General features: G+C 39.4%; 1 protein-coding gene across 2 annotated transcripts; it reads right to left on the bottom strand.

Annotated features, from left to right (window-relative positions):
- Nucleotides 1-15,671: 15,671 nt before the first annotated feature.
- si:dkey-45d16.4 (uncharacterized) lies at nt 15,672-19,349 on the bottom strand. Of its 2 annotated transcripts, XM_026213972.1 has the most exons (5): nt 19,262-19,349; nt 18,510-18,595; nt 18,331-18,425; nt 17,537-17,736; nt 15,672-17,360 (listed from the first exon to the last, which is right to left on the bottom strand). In XM_026213972.1, the coding sequence occupies exons 1-5, from the start codon at nt 19,269-19,271 to the stop codon at nt 17,026-17,028; spliced, it is 726 nt and encodes a 241-aa protein (XP_026069757.1). In that variant the 5' UTR covers nt 19,272-19,349; the 3' UTR covers nt 15,672-17,025. The 2 variants fall into 2 exon arrangements, with proteins under 2 accessions (XP_026069757.1, XP_026069756.1); XM_026213971.1 differs by having other exon boundaries at nt 18,331-18,595.
- Nucleotides 19,350-20,099: the final 750 nt, after the last annotated feature.

Raw genomic sequence — 20,099 nt, 5'->3', positions numbered from 1 at the left:
GTTTAATCCCACCATGAAGAAAACCCTCTCAGCGTAGGCATTTGAATGAGGGAGCACTAACACCAATATAGATTTTAAGAAATCCTCCCTGCTTATGTCCCTCACACCTTGATGGACACAGGAGTTCTCTTGTCTGCAGACTAAGCACCAGTAAAAAGAGCTAGTGGTTCCCTTTGTGATGAATGGCCATCGGGTTGACCACTCCTTCTTAAAGGAACACCTATAGGTGGCTGCTCTACTTAACCTTCTCTTTTTCCCTGTTTCCAGTGGGTTCTCCACTGTTTCCTCAGTCTCTTCCATGGACCCATCATCTACTGGCACCCTAATTGCCTCCTCCACTGTCTTCTCCACAGTCTCCTCCTCTGACCTAGCCACCTTTTTAGGGAGCTGATCTTAGAGGAAAGCATGAAAGAATGCTACTTTGCCTCTTCCCTGACATCTTTGAAATAGACGAATGCAATAATCAATATTATACATTGGATAAAATCTAATGAAATAGCTTAGGCAAAACATTTTCAAAATGGGGACCAGGAAGTTGTGCAGTAAAAATAAAAGGAAAGAAAAAACTAAAAATAATTCAAACTACTGCCATACAAGTATTATGGATAGCCCTATTATAGAAGTCTCTTATATAAAACTGTCAGAGTAGCCCCGCATCCTCTTCAACGTATAACGTTAGCTATAAAAATAATAGTGGGCTAATAGGCGCAAAAGCTACGGCCGACCACGTATGATGGCCAAAATTGCGTGTGGGTCGGGGTCATAATAACCATCAGACCAAAACATATCTTTGACTGTTTTGAAAAAAATAGAAAATCCATATATTGATTAAAAAAAAAAAAAAATCATTAACATTAGTGGAAAATCTGGGTCTTTGTCTTGTCAAGTCAATGTAGTTGGACAAAACTGGGGGGGGTTACATCATATATGTCTGAACACATATATTCCCCAGCAATGGTGAGATGACTTACTGTACCCATAGGATGCTTACTGTCCTCTTCTGTAACCGTTACGTTACCTACTTCAGCGAGAGACTGAATCTGTTTTGCGCACGATCCTGTGAAAATCTTACCCAGATACAGCAATGCTATTTTCTGATTGGCTGATCGGTAGCTATATTGTTTTTATTTGATTAGCTGGTGCGTGTCAGGGCCTTCGGGAAACTCACTTTATTTCTCTACTTGTTTCGCTGTTTAAAAAATAGCGCCGCAACTTGGTGGGCATTACTATCCTCGTAATGTCTCTGCGTGAGAAATACAAGGTGTGGCGTGTGAGCGTGTGAACGAGTTAAAATGCGTGGGTCTCATGCCCAATGCGTGAGACTTGAGAGCCCTGCTGGTGGGTGTAGCAACACCATAAAGGAGGACTGCCTCGTGGTGAAAGAAAAAACCCTTTGAAATAAGTGTTTTTATTTATAACTTAAAAGGCTGATCACTGAATTTAAACAAATATTTTGGCTGAATGTGTTAGATAAAATAACCTTTAGTTATTATGCTCAAATTCATTTAATTAACATTCACTGGTTATTTTACAGTTAGGTTTAGGGTTAGAAAACAGAAATAACTCTGCAGTCAGGAAATATAAATCAGAGATGGAAAAAAAAAAAAAACAAGAGACAATAGAAAGGAAGGTGAGGCATGAAGTTTAATCTGTGAAGTAAAGAAAGGATGAGAGGAGCAAATTGTAGTTGCAAAATATAAAGCTTTAAAATCTGGACAAAATTACAGTTAATTTAAAGCGTTTAGAAAACGCAGACAGATAATTATAGTATATATGTTTTTTAAATGTTCCCTTTGTTGTGGCCAATTTGTTGCATGTGTTATAGTTATAGCCTTATTGACAAGTTTGAGTAAGGTTAAAACGATTTACTGTATATTGAGTAATATTAAAAGATAGTACCTTCAGTGCCCTGTAGATGGCGATCTTTTGTATAGCAGAAATAAACTGCTGCGAAATGTAATTAGTAAATTGCATTAGTCATAACAAATGTAGTGGAGAAAAGAGTACATTTGAACACAATTAAAACGCAAAAAGTGTTTCCTTACATTTAACAACTATGCTTTTGATTATTTATGAATTATTATTAGATAATTTCACAGATTGATTTCGGCAAAATGGCACCTCCCTATGTGTGGTGCACCATGCACTGCATACCCCATTTTTGTGCCACTGGCCACACACACACACACACACACATCTCTTTGTTTAAGCTCTTGTTCTTTCCAGGCTGGACTATTGCAACACTCACTTTACAGGTCTTCCAGGCAATTCTATCTAACCTCTGCAACTAATTCAGAATGCCACAGTAAGAGTACTCTTAACAAGCCAAAAAGTACGCATTTCGCACCTCTGAATTGCAACTGCCCCTTTATAAATAACCAAAAATTGAAATTGAAAATTTCTATAAACCCTGTTGAATTGAAAAGCAAAGTAATAAAAAATGCCTATTTCACCTAAAAAGTTCACTACCATCACCTTTATTTATATAGCGCTTTAAACAAAATACATTGCAACAAAGCAACTGAACAACATTCATTTGGAAAACATTGTCTCAATAATGCAAAATGACAGTTAAAGGCTGTTCATCGTTGAATTCAGTTATGTCATCTCTGTTCAGTTAAATAGTGTATGTGTAATTATTTGCAATCAAGTCAACGATATCGCTGTAGATGAAGTGACCCCAACTAAGCAAGCCAGAGGCGACAGCGGCAAGGAACCGAAACTCCATCGGTGACAGAATGGAGAAAAAAAACCTTGGGAGAAACCAGGCTCAGTTGGGGGGCCAGTACTCCTCTGACCAGACAAAACCAGTAGTTCAATTCCAGGCTGCAGCAAAGTCAGATTGTTCAGAAGAATCATCTGTTTCCTGTGGTCTTGTCCTGGTGGTCCTCTGAGACAAAGGTCTTTACAGGGGATCTGTATCTGGGGCTCTAGATGACTGCAGTGATCCTCTGATCTGGACACAGACTGGATCTGGTGGCCACGGTGACCTCGGAACAAGAGAGAAACAGACAAATATTAGCGTAGATGCCATTCTTCTAATGATGTAGCAAGTACATAGGGTGTTATGTGAAGTGTTTCAGGTTCCGGTTTACCTAATTAATGAAGCCTAAAAATCCTTTAACGGATTTGGATATTAAAAGCATATTATGATGTTATGTGTATGCCAGGTTAAAGAGATGGGTCTTTAATCTAGATTTAAACTGCAAGAGTGTGTCTGCCTCCCGAACAATGTTAGGTAGGTTATTCCAGAGTTTAGGCGCCAAATAGGAAAAGGATCTGCCGCCCGCAGGTGATTTTGATATTCTAGGTATTATCAAATTGCCTGAGTTTTGAGAACGTAGCGGACATAGAGGAGTATAATGTAAAAGGAGCTCATTCAGAATCAGAATCAGAATGAGCTTTATTGCCAGGTATGTTTACACATACGAGGAATTTGTTTTCGTGACAGAAGCTCCGCAGTACAACAGAATGACAGCGACAGAACATAAAACACATAATAAAAGAATAAAAAATACAAATAAGTAGATAGTGAATGACAATATACAAATGACAATTGTAGGCAGGTATATTACAAAATGAAGTTATGTATGTACATATATATTCTGTGCAAAATTTAAGTGTATACTAAGTATGTGTGTTAGATAAATAAAGTGTGTGTGTATATAAATATAAAGTGTAGTGTGTTCGCCGTTATTATCAGCTGTTCATAAGATGGATTGCCTGAGGGAAGAAACTGGTCCTGTGTCTGGTCGTTCTAGTGCTCAGTGCTCTGTAGCGTCGACCAGATGGCAACAGTTCAAAGAGGGAGTGTGCTGGATGTGAGGGGTCCAGAGTGATTTTGACAGCCCTTTTTCTCACTCTGGATAAGTACAGTTCTTGAATAGATGGGAGAGTTGAACCGATGATTCGCTCAGCAGTCCGGACTACTCTCTGTAGTCTTCTGAGGTCAGATTTAGAAGCTGAGCTGAACCAGACAGTTACTGAAGTGCAGAGGATGGATTCAATGATGGTGGAGTAGAACTGTTTCAGCAGCTCCTGTGGCAGGTTAAACTTCCTCAGCTGACGGAGGAAGTACAACCTTTGCTGGGCCTTTTTCACAATGGAGTCAATGTGAATGTCCCACTTCAGGTCCTGAGAGATGGTGGTTCCCAGGAACCTGAATGACTCCACTGCAGTCACAGTGCTGTTCATGATGGTGAGTGGGGGGAGTGCAGAGGGGTCTCTCCTGAAGTCCACGATCATCTCCACTGTTTTGAGCGTGTTAAGCTCCAGGTTGTTGAGACTGCACCAGACAGCCAGCTCTTTTACCTCCTGTCTGTAAGCAGACTCGTCACCGTCCTGAATGAGGCTGATGAGTGTGGTGTCGTCTGCAAACTTCAGGAGCTTGACAGAGGGGTCCATAGATGTGCAATCGTTGGTGTACAGGGAGAAGAGCAGTGGGGAGAGAACGCAGCCCTGGGGAGCTCCGGTGCTGATTGTACGGGTACTGGATGTGTATTTTCCCAGCCTCACTAGCTGCTGCCTGTCTGTCAGGAAGCTGTTGATCCACTGACAGACGGAGGTGGGCACGGAGAGCTGATTTAGTTTGGGCAGGAGGAGGTTTGGGATGATCGTGTTGAAGGCCGAGCTGAAGTCCACAAACAGGATCCTCACATAAGTCCCCGGTCTGTCTAGGTGTTGCAGAACATAATGCAGTCCAATGTTTACTGCATCGTCCACAGACCTGTTTGCTCTGTAGGCAAACTGAAGAGGATCCAGCAAGGGCCCAGTGATGTCCTTCAGGTGGGCCAGCACCAGTTTTTCAAATGACTTCATGACTACAGACGTTAGAGCCACAGGCCTGTAGTCATTTAGTCCTGTAATTTTGGGTTTCTTAGGGATGGGGATGATGGTGGAACGTTTGAGGCATGAAGGGACTTCGCACAGCTCCAGCGATCTGTTGAAGATCTGTGTGAAGATTCAAATACTGAGGTGCTAAACCATTCAGGGCTTTATAAGTAATAAGCAATATTTTTAAATCTATACAATGTTTGATAGGGAGCCAGTGCTGCGATGACAGGACCGGGCCATAATTTAGATATATTTTTGAGATGGAAAAATGCAGTGTTACAAATGCTAGAAACGTGGCTTTCTAAGGAAAGATTGCGATCAAATAGAACACCAAGGTTCTTAAATGATGACGAAGAATTGACAGAGCAACCATCAAGTCTTAGACAGTGTTCTAGGTTATTTAAAGCAGAGTTTTTCGGTCCTATAATTAACACCTCCGGGCCTCGAAGAAATACAGAGCTGAGTATCAGTGAAAGCTAACACCATGTTTCCTGATGATATCTCCCAAGGGTAACATATAAAGCGTGAATAGTAGCGGCCCTAGTACTGAGCCTTGAGGTACTCCATACTGCACTTGTGTTTGATATGATACATCTTCATTCACTGCTACGAACTGATGGCGGTCATATAAGTACGATTTAAACCATGCTAATGCCAACAAAGTGTTCAAGTCTATGCAAAAGAATGTTGTGGTCAGTTGTGTCAAATGGAGCACTAAGATCCAATAAAACAAATAGAGAGATACACCCACGATCAGATGATAAGAGCAGATCATTTGTAACTCTAAGGAGAGCAGTCTCAGTACTATGATACGGTCTAAATCCTGACTGGAAATCATCACATATACCATTTTTCTCTAAAAAGGAATATAATTGTGAGGATACCACGTTTTCTAGTATCTTGGACAGAAAAGAGAGATTCGAGATTTGTCTATAATTAACTAGTTCTTTGGGGTCAAGTTGTGTTTTTTTGATGAGAGGCTTAATAACAGCCAGTTTGAAGGTTTTGGGGACATATCCTAATAACAATGAGGAATTAATAATAGTCAGAAGAGGATCTATGACTTCTGGAAGCACCTCTGGAAGAGCTTAGATGGTATAGGGTCTAACATACATGTAGTTGGTTTAGATGATTTAACAAGTTTATACAATTCTTCCTCTCCTATAGTAGAGAATTCTATAGTGCACTGTCTGATGTGATACTGTAGCTGACGGCTGAATGGTTGCAATTTTATCTCTAATAGTATCGATTTTAGAAGTAAAGTAGTTCATAAAGTCATAACTGCTGTGGTGTTGGGAAATGTCAACACTTGTTGAGGCTTTATTTTTCGTTAATTTAGCCACTGTATTGAATAAATACCTGGGGTTATGTTTGTTTTCTTCTAAAAGAGAAGAAAAGTAATCAGATCTAGCAGTTTTTAATGCTTTTCTGTAGGATATGTTACTTTCCCGCCAAGCAATACGAAATACCTCTAGTTTTGTTTTCCTCCAGCTGCGCTCCATTTTTCGGGCTGCTCTCTTCAGGGTGCGAGTATGCTCATCATACCATGGTGTCAAACTGTTTTCCTTAACCTTCCTTAAGCGTAAAGGAGCAACTGTATTTAAAGTGCTAGAAAAGAGAGCATCATCAAGTTGTTCTGAGGTTTTGGATATGCTAAGGAATTTGGATACATCAGGAAGATAACTTATAAAGCAGTCTTTTGTGGTAGAAGTGATGGTTCTTCCATACTTGTAACAAGAAGTAGAACTTACAATTTTTGCTATATGAAGTTTGCACAGAACTAAATAATGATCTGAGATATCATCACTTGGCTGAATAATTTCATCACTATCAACATCAATTCCATGTGACAGTATTAAATCTAGAGTATGATTTCGACAATGAGTAGGTCCTGAAATGTGTTGTCTAACACCAGTAGAGTTCAGAATGTCTATAAATGCTGATCCCAATGCATCTTTTTCATTATCGACATGGATATTAAAGAGCCAGTAAGATTAAAATTCTAAGCTTCCTATCACAGTTTATAAGTCCTGTACATTAGGTTTAAATCCATCAAAGGTTAAAAAACATTGTCATTTTGTCAAAATATCATTTTAAAATTACCTCAATTCTCAGAGATCCCCAAACGGTTCGCGCGAAGCTGTTCAAAAGATTCAGTTTCCTTAAACCCAACCTTTCGGTAGCATACTGTGTTCTGATTGGTCAACTGACATAGTCTTGATTGGTTGTTCCGCACACAACTTCATGGTAAACAATGCGTTAGCATCTGTTTGGGGTGAATTATGTCTTATTCCTCTCACCGCGAAGCAAACAGTAAAATAAAAAACTTGAACAGTCTCGCTGCTTTTTCTTCTGTGTGGTCGTATTCAAGCCGCGCGCTTCAGTTTGAATCTGAATAGCACGTTCAACGCGGGGGGTGTGGTCACATTAGATATAATGAAGGGAGACATGAAAAGCAGACATCGCGTTGTTTTCATATGGATTACTTTATCACAAACTTGCCTTTACAATTAAAAACACACTGTCTCCTCGACATGATGCTATCACACCAACCAGAGCGTCTGTATGGGGGGGTGGGGCAGGTCAGAGTTCCGTTTCTCCCAAGACGGTAGGCGGAGATTATTATGCAAAGTGTTCCTAGTGACTTACATAGAGATGGGCAAAATATTTGAAATCTATAACGACTCGTTTCAGCGATTCAGAGTCGACTCCTTGCTTTAGAAACCAATAATTTTATAAATTGTGTACTTTTTGGTTTAATTGCTTTGCACATTGTTTACACTGATGGACAGCTACATCATACACTGTAATACTCGGATGTAAAATCACCAAACTCTTTAAATAAAGTCTATATGGTGGCCTGGTGGCCTGTATACAGTAGCCACTACAAACATAACAGGGGATTTATCATTAACATTTGTTTCTCTGGATAATGTTATATGTAGCACCATTACTTCAAACGAGTTTTACTTGAAGCCTGCCCTCTGAGAAATCCTGAAAAAGTTGTTATAAATTGAAACAACTCCTCCCCCTTTGCCTTTTAGACGTGACTTGTGTTTATAACAGTAATCTTGGGGGGTGGACTCATTTAAAATAATGTAATCATCAGGTTTTAGCCAGGTTTCTGTCAAACAGAGTACATCTATATTTTGATGAGTGATCATATTATTTACAAAAAGTGTTTTCGTAGAAATGGATCTGATATTCAATAAGCCAAGCTTTATCATTTGATTATCCATATTGCATTTGTTTTTTATTTGTTGAACCTCAATTAAATTGTTTACCTTAACTTGGTTTGGACGTTTTTTGTATTTTCTAGTTCGGGGAACAGACACAGTCTCTATAGTATACTACCATCCAAGCGTTATCTTGTTACTGAAATTTCATGCAGCTAAAAGTACTTTGTTTCCGCTGCTATATAAGCAACAATGAAAATTGGATTGCCATGCAGACTGCTTGCTAGTATTTGACATTGCATCTGAATTTGTCATGCATGTTGCTGCTATTAAAAATCACTAAATTAACAATATGAATAGCGATGCATGCTGCTGTAAAAATGCACTTAATTGCTATAAGCGTCTTTATTAATAAGTAAACAAAATAAAACACCCAATTCACCCTGAAGAGTTCACAAGATATACTGTAAGCCCTGTTAAATTAAATACCCCATGCATTATCACTGAATTTAAGCAACTAAAGCACTTTTTGCCACTGCTACGTATATTAGCAACAATTTGACTTCCTATGACAGTCCTATATATATATTTATATATATATTATATCTGTATGCCCTGTTAAATGAATAGTAATAGAATCCCATTTCAATTTTAAAGAGTTACTCACCCCATGTGTTATCTATTTCATGAAACCAGGTGTCATGACAGACCCGTGTTTTGTGTACAAGCACATGGCCTTGTCTTTGGGCCATGTGCTTGTGTTGTCTCGTTCCCTTGCCCCGCCCCCCTTGTTATCCTAGTGTTATCGTGATTGCCGTATCTGTGTCACCTGTCGTGTCTTGATTAGTTCCCCTATTTAGATCCCCTAGTGTGCTCTGTCTTTTGTCGGTTCATTGTTCCACTGAGATTGTGATTGTGATTGTGATTGTGATTGTGATTGTGATTGTGATTGTGATTGTGATTGTGATTGTGATTGTGATTGTTCCTACATGTGAGTGTTTACCATATCGTGAGTGCTTCAATATGTTTCTGAATCCCTGAAGAAGTCTTTGTATTACCGTGAGTGTTTGTATATAGTTGGTGTTTAGAGTTCTTGTTTATCTTGTCAGCCCAGTCCTGTTTGGTTATTTTGTATCTACCCTAGTCAGTGTTTTCCCCTTCGTGGGTTTTGTTTTTCCCTTTTGTGTTAATAAACCCTCTGTGTAACCTGATTCCTGTCTGCACTTGAGTTCCTCCTTTGCCGAACCCTATGACAGAATGAACCGACCAAACCGGAACTCAGCAGACAGGAGGCCGTCCGATCATCAGCAGCAGTGGGAGCCTCTTAGGCGCTGCTGGTGGCCATCCCCGACCGACATGAAGAAGGTTGCCCTCCCATACTCGTCAGAAGGCGAGTGGATCCTGCGGAACTATGCCCAGCAGTGGGAGAAGTTCTCCCAGGAGGAGCCGCAGGTTTCCCCCTCGAGGTCCCCACCTTCAGCCAAGCTGACAGAGATCCCAGAGGGTCGTATCCTGGCCGTGGCCGCTCTGGGGGATCAGGCACATCCCTCACCAAGTCCTGAGGCGCCTCCCACACCCGTCAGTCTCCCCAGGAAGCGAGGGAGACGGTTTTCGTGGGAGTCTGCCTCAGAATCGTCGGCGTCAGAGTCTGCCCTGCCTGAGACCGAACCCCCCCAACCAGTAGCAGACCCAGCCATGACCTCTGCACCGCGGCCAAGAGCGCTGGCGTGCCCGAGCCAGCAGCGGAGAGTGTTGGCATGCCCGAGCCAGCAGCGGTGACCCTTGACCCCGAGCCAGCGACTAGGAGAACTGTTTCCAAGTCCGCAGTCATGAGGGCGGAGGAGAGAGCCGCGGCCGACTCTGCAGCAGAAACATTACTGCAGTCTGTCTCATCTCGTAAGGAGATGCCGGTTATTATTGCAGCCAAGACTTTGTCTGATTATTTGTCTCGTCTTGCCCAGATCCTTCAAGTCCCTACCAGTCCTGTCTTGTCCCCAGACCCTGTCCCCAGAGATCCCAAGCCAGCCTCAGTTAGCGCAGTTCCTGACCCAGTTTCTTTCTTCACTGATGTTGTCATGTGTCCCACTGATGTTGTCCCCCCGTGTCCAGTAGATGTTGCCTCCCCATGTCAAGTAGATGTTGCCTCCCCGTGTCCTGTTGTCTCCCCGTGTCCAGTCGATGTTGCCCCGTGTCCTGTGACCTCTCCTGCCAAGTCCTCTGTCAGTTGTCCTGAGACCACTCCCCACCCTAGACCACCCAGACCGGCCCGTACCCCCCGTCGTCAGCCCTCGTCCCGTCCTTCTAAGATTCCGTCTGGAAGCCGCTCCTTAAGGGAGGGGTCCTGTCATGATTCTGCCTTCATGTCCTGACTTTTCTCTAGTCTTGAGGCAGGATCATGACAGACCCGTGTTTTGTGTACAAGCACATGGCTTTGTCTTTGGGCCATGTGCTTGTGTTGTCTCGTTCCCTTGCCCCGCCCCCCTTGTTATCCTAGTGTTATCGTGATTGCCGTATCTGTGTCACCTGTCGTGTCTTGATTAGTTCCCCTATTTAGATCCCCTAGTGTGCTCTGTCTTTTGTCGGTTCATTGTTCCACTGAGATTGTTCCACACTGTAACTGTGATTGTGATTGTTCCTACATGTGAGTGTTTACCATATCGTGAGTGCCTCAATATGTTTCTGAATCCCTGAAGAAGTCTTTGTATTACCGTGAGTGTTTGTTTATAGTTAGTGTTTAGAGTCCTTGTTTATCTTGTCAGCCCAGTCCTTTTTGGTTATGTTGTATCTACCCTATTCAGTGTTTTCCCCCTCGTGGGTTTTGTTTTCCCCTTTTGTGTTAATAAACCCTCTGTGTAACCTGATTCCTGTCTGCACTTGAGTTCCTCCTTTGCCGAACCCTATGACACCAGGTGCTTTCTGCTGCTGCAATAAACAACAGTGATAATTTGACTTGATTTTCTATGCATACTGCTATAACAATTCTCTAATAATGCAATCTGGATTCAATGACACTGTTGCTAAACTCCATGAAGTACTATAATTGCTGTAAGCCCAAATTAACACACAAATAGTAAATCCCAGTTTAAGTATGTGATACTATTAGCTACATTGTACATGGCTACTGATTGGAAATTATTATTAGTAGTATCTTTATATTTTAAACAAATTCATGATAACTTTAAACTATCACTAAATATGAATTATAAACTCTTCACGATCACTTAACCAAAGTAGCAAGTGAAATAGAGATATGGCCCCTTTAAGGATGAGCGCTCCCTCTTCTAAATACAGTGCAATGCAGCACAAGTACGAGCAGGTATTTTACTGCCTCATCCAACATCAGAATTGAACTGTTTAATACACAATCCCTCACAAACAAATCTTGCTTTATACATGATCAGATTCAGGAAGAAAAACTGGACATAATGCATCTCACAGAAACCTGGCAACAACAAGAGGTTTATAAATGAGACCTGTTCTCCTGGCTTTTATTACCTCCAAAAAGCACTGTGTACTGGACAGGGTGGCGGCCTAGCTGTCATCATCCAGGTGGATGCTGCACACTGGTGGTGGATGAGGAGATACCCCCTGACAAAGTAAAGTGCTTTGAGTGCTTAGAAAAGCGCTATATAAATGTAAGGATTTATTATTATTATTAGTATTAGTATTAGTATTATTAACCACAGTCATCTATAGCTATCCCCTTTGACCATCCCTGAGCTGTCTTTCTTTGAATGTCTGGCATTTAGTTGTAAGCCCCCTTCCCAATGACAGTATTACTAATTTGCAGACCTCCCAAAACAAACAAACACAGGTCTCATACAATTATTTGAGTTATACAATGGTCTTTTAACTTTTTATACAACTTCATCAAATATATTAATACTTGGCGATATTGATACTTAGAGATTATAATATAAGTCAACCACCCCACTTGTCACTTTGCCTCAGAATTTCTCATATTAAGGGGAACACTCTCAACTTGGTGATTACTGAATCTGCCTCTCTACAAAGCATCTGGACTTACAGTTCACAAGCTGGCTTATCGGTATCCCCAAAAATCTTACTCAAAGTTCAAAGCTGCACGGTCAGAGCATTATTCACACATCATTCAAAATAGTCATGTAAATTCCAAACAGTTGCGCTCCACCATAAATCATCTTCTCAAACCACAAACTGCTCTGCTCAAAGGAGCTTCAGCCAGCTTCTTCAGCAAATCTTTGTGTCTTACACTCCTTGTGAAGGGTGTCAATGATTGTCTTCTCCATGATTGTGTACCTAGTGAACAAAACTGAGAGACCATTTTAAAGGCTACGGAAACCTTTGAAGGTCTTTTGAGTTGATTAGCTGATTAGCATGTCACCATATTTTACTTTGTTGAGATTTGTGAATTGGTGGGTTTTTGTTAAATGTGATCCAAAATCATCACAATTAAGAGGGCCTTTACACTGGGTTTTTTAGCTGTGGTCCGAGCTGGAGCGGGATTGTTCCCAGCGCCGCCTGCAGAGTTGGACTGCTTTCATACTCAATAGTTGTATCGAAACCAGGTGCGTTTGCAGTCACCTACCATCATCACAAATGCACACGGAAAATGCATGGAGAACACAACACGACTGAGCATAGTTAGAATTTTTTTTATTTGTAACATTTTAATTATTCTAATTATTTAATTTTAATTAATTTAATTCTGACTTTTAGGAGTGTGTGGAATCAACCTCGGCTCTCTCATGTGTTGAGGAAACAATGATATCGACAGTGTTACGCATACACGGGATACTTTACTTCCTGAACAAGTGTGCACCCGAGTACGTGTTGCTTGAAGTGAAGTGAAAGTGACATTCAGCCAAGTATGGTGACCCATACTCAGAATTTGTGCTCTGCATTTAACCCATCCGAAGTGCACGCACACACACGCACACACACAGCACACACACACACACAGCACACACACACAGAGCACCCACACACACACAGCACACACACACACACAGCACACACACACACACAGCACACACACACACACAGCACACACACACCCGGAGCAGTGGGCAGCCATTTATGCTGCGGCGCCCGGGGAGCAGTTGGGGGTTCGATGCCTTGCTCAAGGGCACCTAAGTCGTGATATTTATTGAAGGTGGAGAGAGAACTGTACATACACTTCCCCCACCTACGCACGGCCCGGGGACTCAAACTCACAACCTTTCGATTGGGAGTCCGACTCTCTAACCATTAGGCCACAACTTCCCCACATTGCACATTCAAGCGAACAGTGCCACCGCTTGGGAGCAACCAAACTCAGACCACCTTCTCCAGGTAGTCTCGGGTTTGGTACCCCAGTGCGCACCATGGTCCGATTACAGCGTTCACATTAGCATTTTTCATGCAAACAGTGCCACGTTCCACACTAAACTGCCAGTGTGAAAGCCCCCTAAAAGAATCAAAGACTTAAACTACTTCAGTCTGTGTGCATTGAATTTATTTAATAAACAAGTTTCACAATTTGAGTTGTATTAACGAAATAAATTAACTTTTCCAAGACCTTCTAATTTATTGAGAAGCACCTGTATGACATTTATGAAAGGCAGTTATATGGGTTCACCTTTTACTTAAAGTGTAAACAACTGTGAAACGCCAACTGCACCTAAAAATGATCAGTTCATGGTTAATGTATAAATGAATGCCTACAGAAGATATCAAAAGCACTGGTGATTTTGGAAAAATAAGATAACCCCCAATTCACTTTACTATTTTAAATCTGTGATGCTTGCTGTTATTTTCTCACATACATAAACTAGAAAAACTGTTTGCTGTTGCTAATGCTATTATATGAACAAGACACGTTTTGTAATTACTCCTCAAGCGAATAACCTGTGTGTAGTTTTACACTTTGTATGTTTTCTAGTTTTCTAGCAAAAATTTAAATTTGACGAACCTAATGATCCACTTAATAAAATTGAAGACCGTTAACTTATTTTGGCTGTTTAGTTTCAGAGAAACTCTGAAAAGTGCTGTAGGAATCTTTAGTGAACGCTAGCCAGCCATATTACACTTAATGAATAAGACTTATTCTGGTATCATTTACATTACATTTACATTTAGTCATTTAGCAGACACTTTTTATCCAAAGCTACTTACAAATGAGAACAATGGAAGCAGTTAAAATAAACAAAAGAGCAAAGATATGCAAGTGCTTTAACAAGTCTCAGTCAGCTTAATGCAGTGCACATAGCAAGGTTTTATTTTTATTAAATAATAAATAAAAAGAAAACAGATAGAATAGAAAAAGAACAGAGAACGCTAGTGTTAGAGGGCTTTTTTTCCAAGAAAACAAACACTTAGTAAATGAATAGAAGGGGCTAAAAGGGGCAGTTTTTTTTAAAGAATAGAATTAGAATAGAGAGTGCTAAAGTTAGAGGGTCAAATTTAGATGGAAGAGATGTGTTTTTAGTTGATTCTTGAAGATGGCCAAGGACTCAGCTGCTCAGATTATGCTTGTCAGGTCATTCCACCAGGAAGGAACATTTAATTTATAAGTCAGTGAAAGTGATTTTGTGCCTCTTTGGGATGGCACAATTAGGACCCTATGATCCCACGATGCAGAAAATGCGGACTGAATTGCGGAATCCAGTCATAAAAATGGAATTCACAGTTTAACGCGAAATGTCATGGTATTTGTCAAATTTTTAATGAATTAATAAAAAGTAGGTCATTACATTTAAATCAAATCACGATATGGACTGGTATCTGTAAATATGAAGCCAGAAAAGTCGATTTAAATATGAATCCTGCATGTTCTGCATGTCTTTGTTAATGAATGGTGCAGAAGCGCGGTCTATTACACACATGGAAGTGCACATGATGCTCGCGGTGATTTCAGCGTCTGCTGTCTCTCTAAATAAGGATATGAACACATGAGGACATCTCCAGAACTTTTCTGAGAGTGACTTCATGAGCATTTGACTGTTCGATTTGAGTAAAACTAGCATCATATCACATACACAGAACTGTAATTGTTTTCACGGCACCCCGTCAAAATAAAGGTCTGGTTTAGTTTAAAGAAAAGTATTTGCCAGAAATGTATTAATATTATTCAGCAGAAACTACATCCTCCTATTACTAAAAATAAACAAACATTATTTTTAAGGAAAAATCAATCAACATTTTTTACATGTTTTAATTTTAATAGTAAATCTCCTTTGTTTACCAAAACATAAAGTTTGCTTAATTTTCAGTATTTCAAATAGAAATTAAATGTTTTATGTCTTCATTTGGAACTAGAAAAATGTAAAAACACAACAGGATTCCTGAGGGGGACAAAAAAAAAAAGAAAACATTTCATAAGGCTACTTTAAGAAAAAATTGAATAAATTAAGTTGTTATGCATTTAAATAATTAGACATGTTAAAACACAGAGTTAGTTAACAATTAAACATGGTGAAGAAAAAACTTTTCATAGGGCTCTAAAAATGTAATTTTTGTTAAACTTTTAATAAATTGATGTGAAAATGCATACTTCAAATATTTCCTGATTTTAAAAATAATTAGAGATGCTTTTTGATTACTTACATTTAATTTAACCATTAAAAAAGTCTATTTAATAGAAAAAAAAAAAAAAAAAAAAAAACGGAATCCAGAAAAATTAAAACAGAAAAAATGGGATTTGGAAAAAACTAAAATGGAATTTGGGAAAAAATTAAACTGATGGTAAAGGGGTGAAAAGTCAGTGGTGGTTTTGTAGGCAATCATTAATGCTTTGAATTTTATGCAAGCAGCTATTGGTAGCCAACAGACGTGTGACGTGCATTATTTTCGGTTCATTAAAAATGTATCTTGCCTCCACATTCTGGATTCATTGTAAAGGTTTGAGAGAACTGGCTGGAAGACCTGCCAAGAAAGCACTGCAATAATCCAGCTTGGATAGAACAAGAGCTTGAACAAAAAGTTGTGAATTATGTGCCGAAAGAAAGGACCTGATCTTCGTGATGTTGAATAAAGCAAATCTGAAGGGCCGGGAAGTTTTAGCAATGTGATCTGAGAAAGTCAGCTCATCATCAATCATAACTCTGTTTCTGGCTGTTTTTTGAAGGAGTTATGATTGATGTGCATCACTGGATGGTGAAATTGTGATGAAACAAGGGTTTTGATGGAACTACAAGCAGTTCTGTGTTGGCAAGGTTGAGTTGAAGGTGATGACAAGCTGAGATGCGAGCAGCTATTGTCGGATAATCAGGATGGAATGAGAGGTAGAGGTGAGTGTCATCAGCATAGCAGTGATATGAAAAGCCATGTTTCTGAATGACAGAACCTACAGTAGAGATGCCATGCAAACAGAGAAGAGAAGTGCACTCATGGTTTTATAAATGAAGAATGTGGCAAAATTGTCAGCTGTTAAAGCTGATGAAGGTGGAGAAAGGAGGAAAAAGTTTTAAAGAGCATGCAAGGGTTAGACAAACTGTCAACTTTGTTATTTTCATGTATTGCTATTTTTTATTTATTTACTATCATTTATTTAATTATTGTTCATTAATTATTTTTTGTATCACAGTTATAACAGCTTTCATTACACACAGCTTTCAGTTCAATGCAGTCTGTGTGGGTTTATCCAGAATATTAGTGTGAATGGCTTTCATTCATTTTCAAGCTTAATTTTAAACATACCTGTCCTGCTAAAGAAGAAATAATGGCTGTTTATGTAACTCCTAGTACAGCTCTTTAAGGCACAATAGTGCTACTGGTTTCCAAAATCAGAAAAAGGCCATTGTTCTCGAACATTCAATTATCTCAGGATACCTATACTGCATCAAATCTATTATTTTAGTTACTAAAATTCAGTATTTTATCAGGTGAACTACTGAATGCAAACCTATCACCAGGCATTTAGCTATTTTATTCAATGTTATGACAATCAACTATAATATTATGGGCTTATATTAAAAATTCAAACAGGGAAAGCAGAATATAACATTGGCTGGAATGACAGTTCAACATCAAAGACTGAAACTAAACATTTCTAATTTCAGTCAGAGTTCCGTTCATTTTTTAGGACCTTCTCTTTTAACAAATCCAGTATAACCTGCCTTTCCTGACTCTCCAGCTCAAACCGACGTTCCCGTTCTTTTCTTTCTGCTCCGATACGCTCCCGATCCAGGGCAATCTTACTCCTCTGGACTTCTAGCTCTTCTCTTCTCAGTGCCATCTCCTCCTCTCGCAGACTCTGCTCTGCTTCAAATCGCTTTTCTAGGAAGCTCAGGATCTCTGAGTAAGTCTGGCAGCAGCACTGACATGGCCGTTTGGCTGTGGGAGCTGTGAGCTCAGCCTCCTCCTGCTCCTCAGGTTCTGGGCTGGCTACCACTGATAGAAAAAAAAACAAACAAACACAAATGTCAGAGTATGTAAAATACTATGTTTATGTATCTTAAGAATGTTTATGTAAGATATAATAAAATCTTAACATCTACAATCATGGCTTGTTGTTAAATGATCTATGAAATGTGTTTATAATAATTTCTAAACTAAAGACTCCTTACCAGTGGTGGGAGCTGTTGTTACTGATAGCACAGTGGATTTGTCAGGCTCAGGCGATGATAATTCCTCCAGTGTTCTCTTCCTGAGTTCATCATCTTGGTATTTACTTTCCCCACTCGAAAGGAGATTCTTCTCTGCCTCCAACTCCAGAACTTCATGTAAAAGGTCTTCTTTCTGTGCATACAGGCGTTCCGTACCAAACCTGAACACCAACAACACAGATCTAATAGCTTATGTATACAGAAAAAGATACTAAACCTGTAACATATTTCTTATTTTAAAAGCATTTTTCGGAGAACATTTAAATGACCAGTGTCAAGTCATACTGTTTACCTCTTTTAATTAAGGAACCCTGAAATACAATTAATCATAACATTTATAACCATTTCATGAATAGAAATGTACTAAATAATATTTCTTGTTTTACAGTTTGAAACAGGAGTGTTTAGGACACTTGCAACATCAAGCAACAGCAAATGTTTTCAGTTACAGATACCATTTTAGAAATATTCTATTTAACACTTATGTTGTTCTACAAACAAACTGTGTTACCAAGATAACGTGAGTAGTATTTAATTGATCTTCACATGTGATTATAAGAGTAAAGTACTTCACATATTTAAGAGTAAAGAACTGTTCATTTATTTACTTCAATTCACTTATGTATTTACTTTTAATTAATTAATTTATTTTCACTTTATTAAAATTAAAAACTAAATTCACTTATTTAAACTGAAAAAAGGATGTAATGCACTTCAAGGCAAGTAAAAAAAAAAGGAAGTTGACCTCTTCTAACCTGCGTAGACTTGCAAAGTCCTGTTTTTTATAATAATCCAGCAGTAGCATGGTTCTCTCCCTGCATCTGCGTCCATCCACCTCAAAGTTCTCATCCTGTAAGGTCGCAGTAATAATTTCACCCACCCTTGCCCAGATCCGGCCTGACTCTTTAGAAGTGAAGGGGTTCTGTGCTATCACCTCACGGAGGAGCAGGATGTCATGACGTGCTGAAAATCGCACCTGACGTTTACGAGGATTAGAAGAAGGCCCAGCAAGAGAAAAACCTGCACAAGGGCAGAAAGAAGTTAGAGACTGAAAGTAAAATTTGGCAGTGGGTTTTCAAACATGTATGCAAATGTATATCTGTAAATTTTCTTTTTTTAGCAGCATTAATATACATTTATATTTACCAATTTCCACATGGCACCAGTAAAAGTTTATTTGTTATTATTTTAATGATTTAAAGTCAATGCATGTCCATACATTTGTTTCTTTTGCACCCCTACCCCCTTTCCCCCCAGTCCAAATCCAGTCCTATGATCAGGGTCATATGTTGTATTACCCAATTAAAAAGGTTTGTGTGTTTGTGTGTGTGTGTATGTGTACTTTCTGAGTTTAGGCAATTGTTTTGACTTTTACACTTCTTAAGACAAATGCACCGTTTTACTGTAACACAGAGCGTGTTGCTTTATTAATTACTGACACAAGTGGACAGTGCAGGCTTTTACAGCGCGTTGACTGTATAATGTCGCTTAGCATTGCAGTGCAATGCAAAAGTACCTCTGCAATAGAGAGAATCTGAATAAAACCGATTTTAATGATATCAGATTCAATATCAGAATCAGTGTGTTTATTCTATTAAAAGGTTGACTAGAATGGATACTATACATTCTAGATTCAAGAATAGATTCCATTTTATTCAAACGTTGCTGTTTTTCGGCAGGTCTTACCGCGTTCCATGTTTTCCCGTCTGTGAATGTGTGTCAGCTGATACGCACAAACTGCTGAGGTCACTGTACACGTCCGCTCACCAGTACAGGTTCCATTCTGACGTGTACCTCAACTTCTCGGGAAATCTGGCATAACTGGGAGAGAAGGGAATGCAGGTGCGCCTTTCATCCTCAAGAGGGCAGAAGATGGTCAAATAAAGTGATTTTAGATTAAAAACGGGGGCTGTTTTTTATTTTTATTTTTTTGTCACCACATCGAAAACACAAACGTGTTTTCAATTCGTATGAATTTACTTATTTATTTAGTATTTAGTTATTTTTCAGTAGAGATGACACCATCTCACTAACCAGTAAACACTTCTCAAGTGGGTTAAGTTTATCATGAATATGAAAATGCCTATACAGTCCCATATACAGTCCTTCAAAAAGTACTGATTTTAAAGCTGCTATGTGTAATTGATTCTCCACCACACACACACAGCAAACAATATTGAGCCCGAATGTGGCCTCAAGCTGGCACTTCTGGCCTCCTGTTGGCAATGGCATGTAGGCTACCCTTTCAGCCAGAGCTGGGCCATGTGTGACAATGATGCAACAGTGTGGAACACGGCAAACAATATGTGAGTTGATTGTTATTGGGAGGAGTGTGGCCCCGATAAATTCAGAGATGTCATCCATTCATGTGGCCCAAATAAGGCTTGTGACATGACAGCATATTCTGACTCATGGTCAACAAGATAAATAAATTGTTGCTTGATAAAGGTTAAATGATCACATGAATTTTAATGAAGTGTAGTATTGTTTATTTTTTTATTTATTTTTTTATTTTGAAAGGGCA

The sequence above is a fragment of the Carassius auratus genome, chromosome 31 (assembly GCF_003368295.1).
Source record: "Carassius auratus strain Wakin chromosome 31, ASM336829v1, whole genome shotgun sequence".
NCBI lineage: Eukaryota > Metazoa > Chordata > Actinopteri > Cypriniformes > Cyprinidae > Carassius > Carassius auratus.
The sequence above is the reverse complement of the archived record's forward strand: the minus strand, read 5'-3'. Positions and strand labels throughout refer to the sequence as shown.

What these genes read in the sequence shown, in the direction of transcription:
- si:dkey-45d16.4 (XM_026213971.1), bottom strand. An exon ending in GACTTTGCAAGTCTACGCAG is followed by an intron (nt 17,737 to 18,330) that starts GTTAGAAGAGGT and finishes GTTGGTGTTCAG; the next exon opens with GTTTGGTACGGAACGCCTGT. An exon ending in AACAACAGCTCCCACCACTG is followed by an intron (nt 17,361 to 17,536) that starts GTAAGGAGTCTT and finishes TTTTTCTATCAG; the next exon opens with TGGTAGCCAGCCCAGAACCT.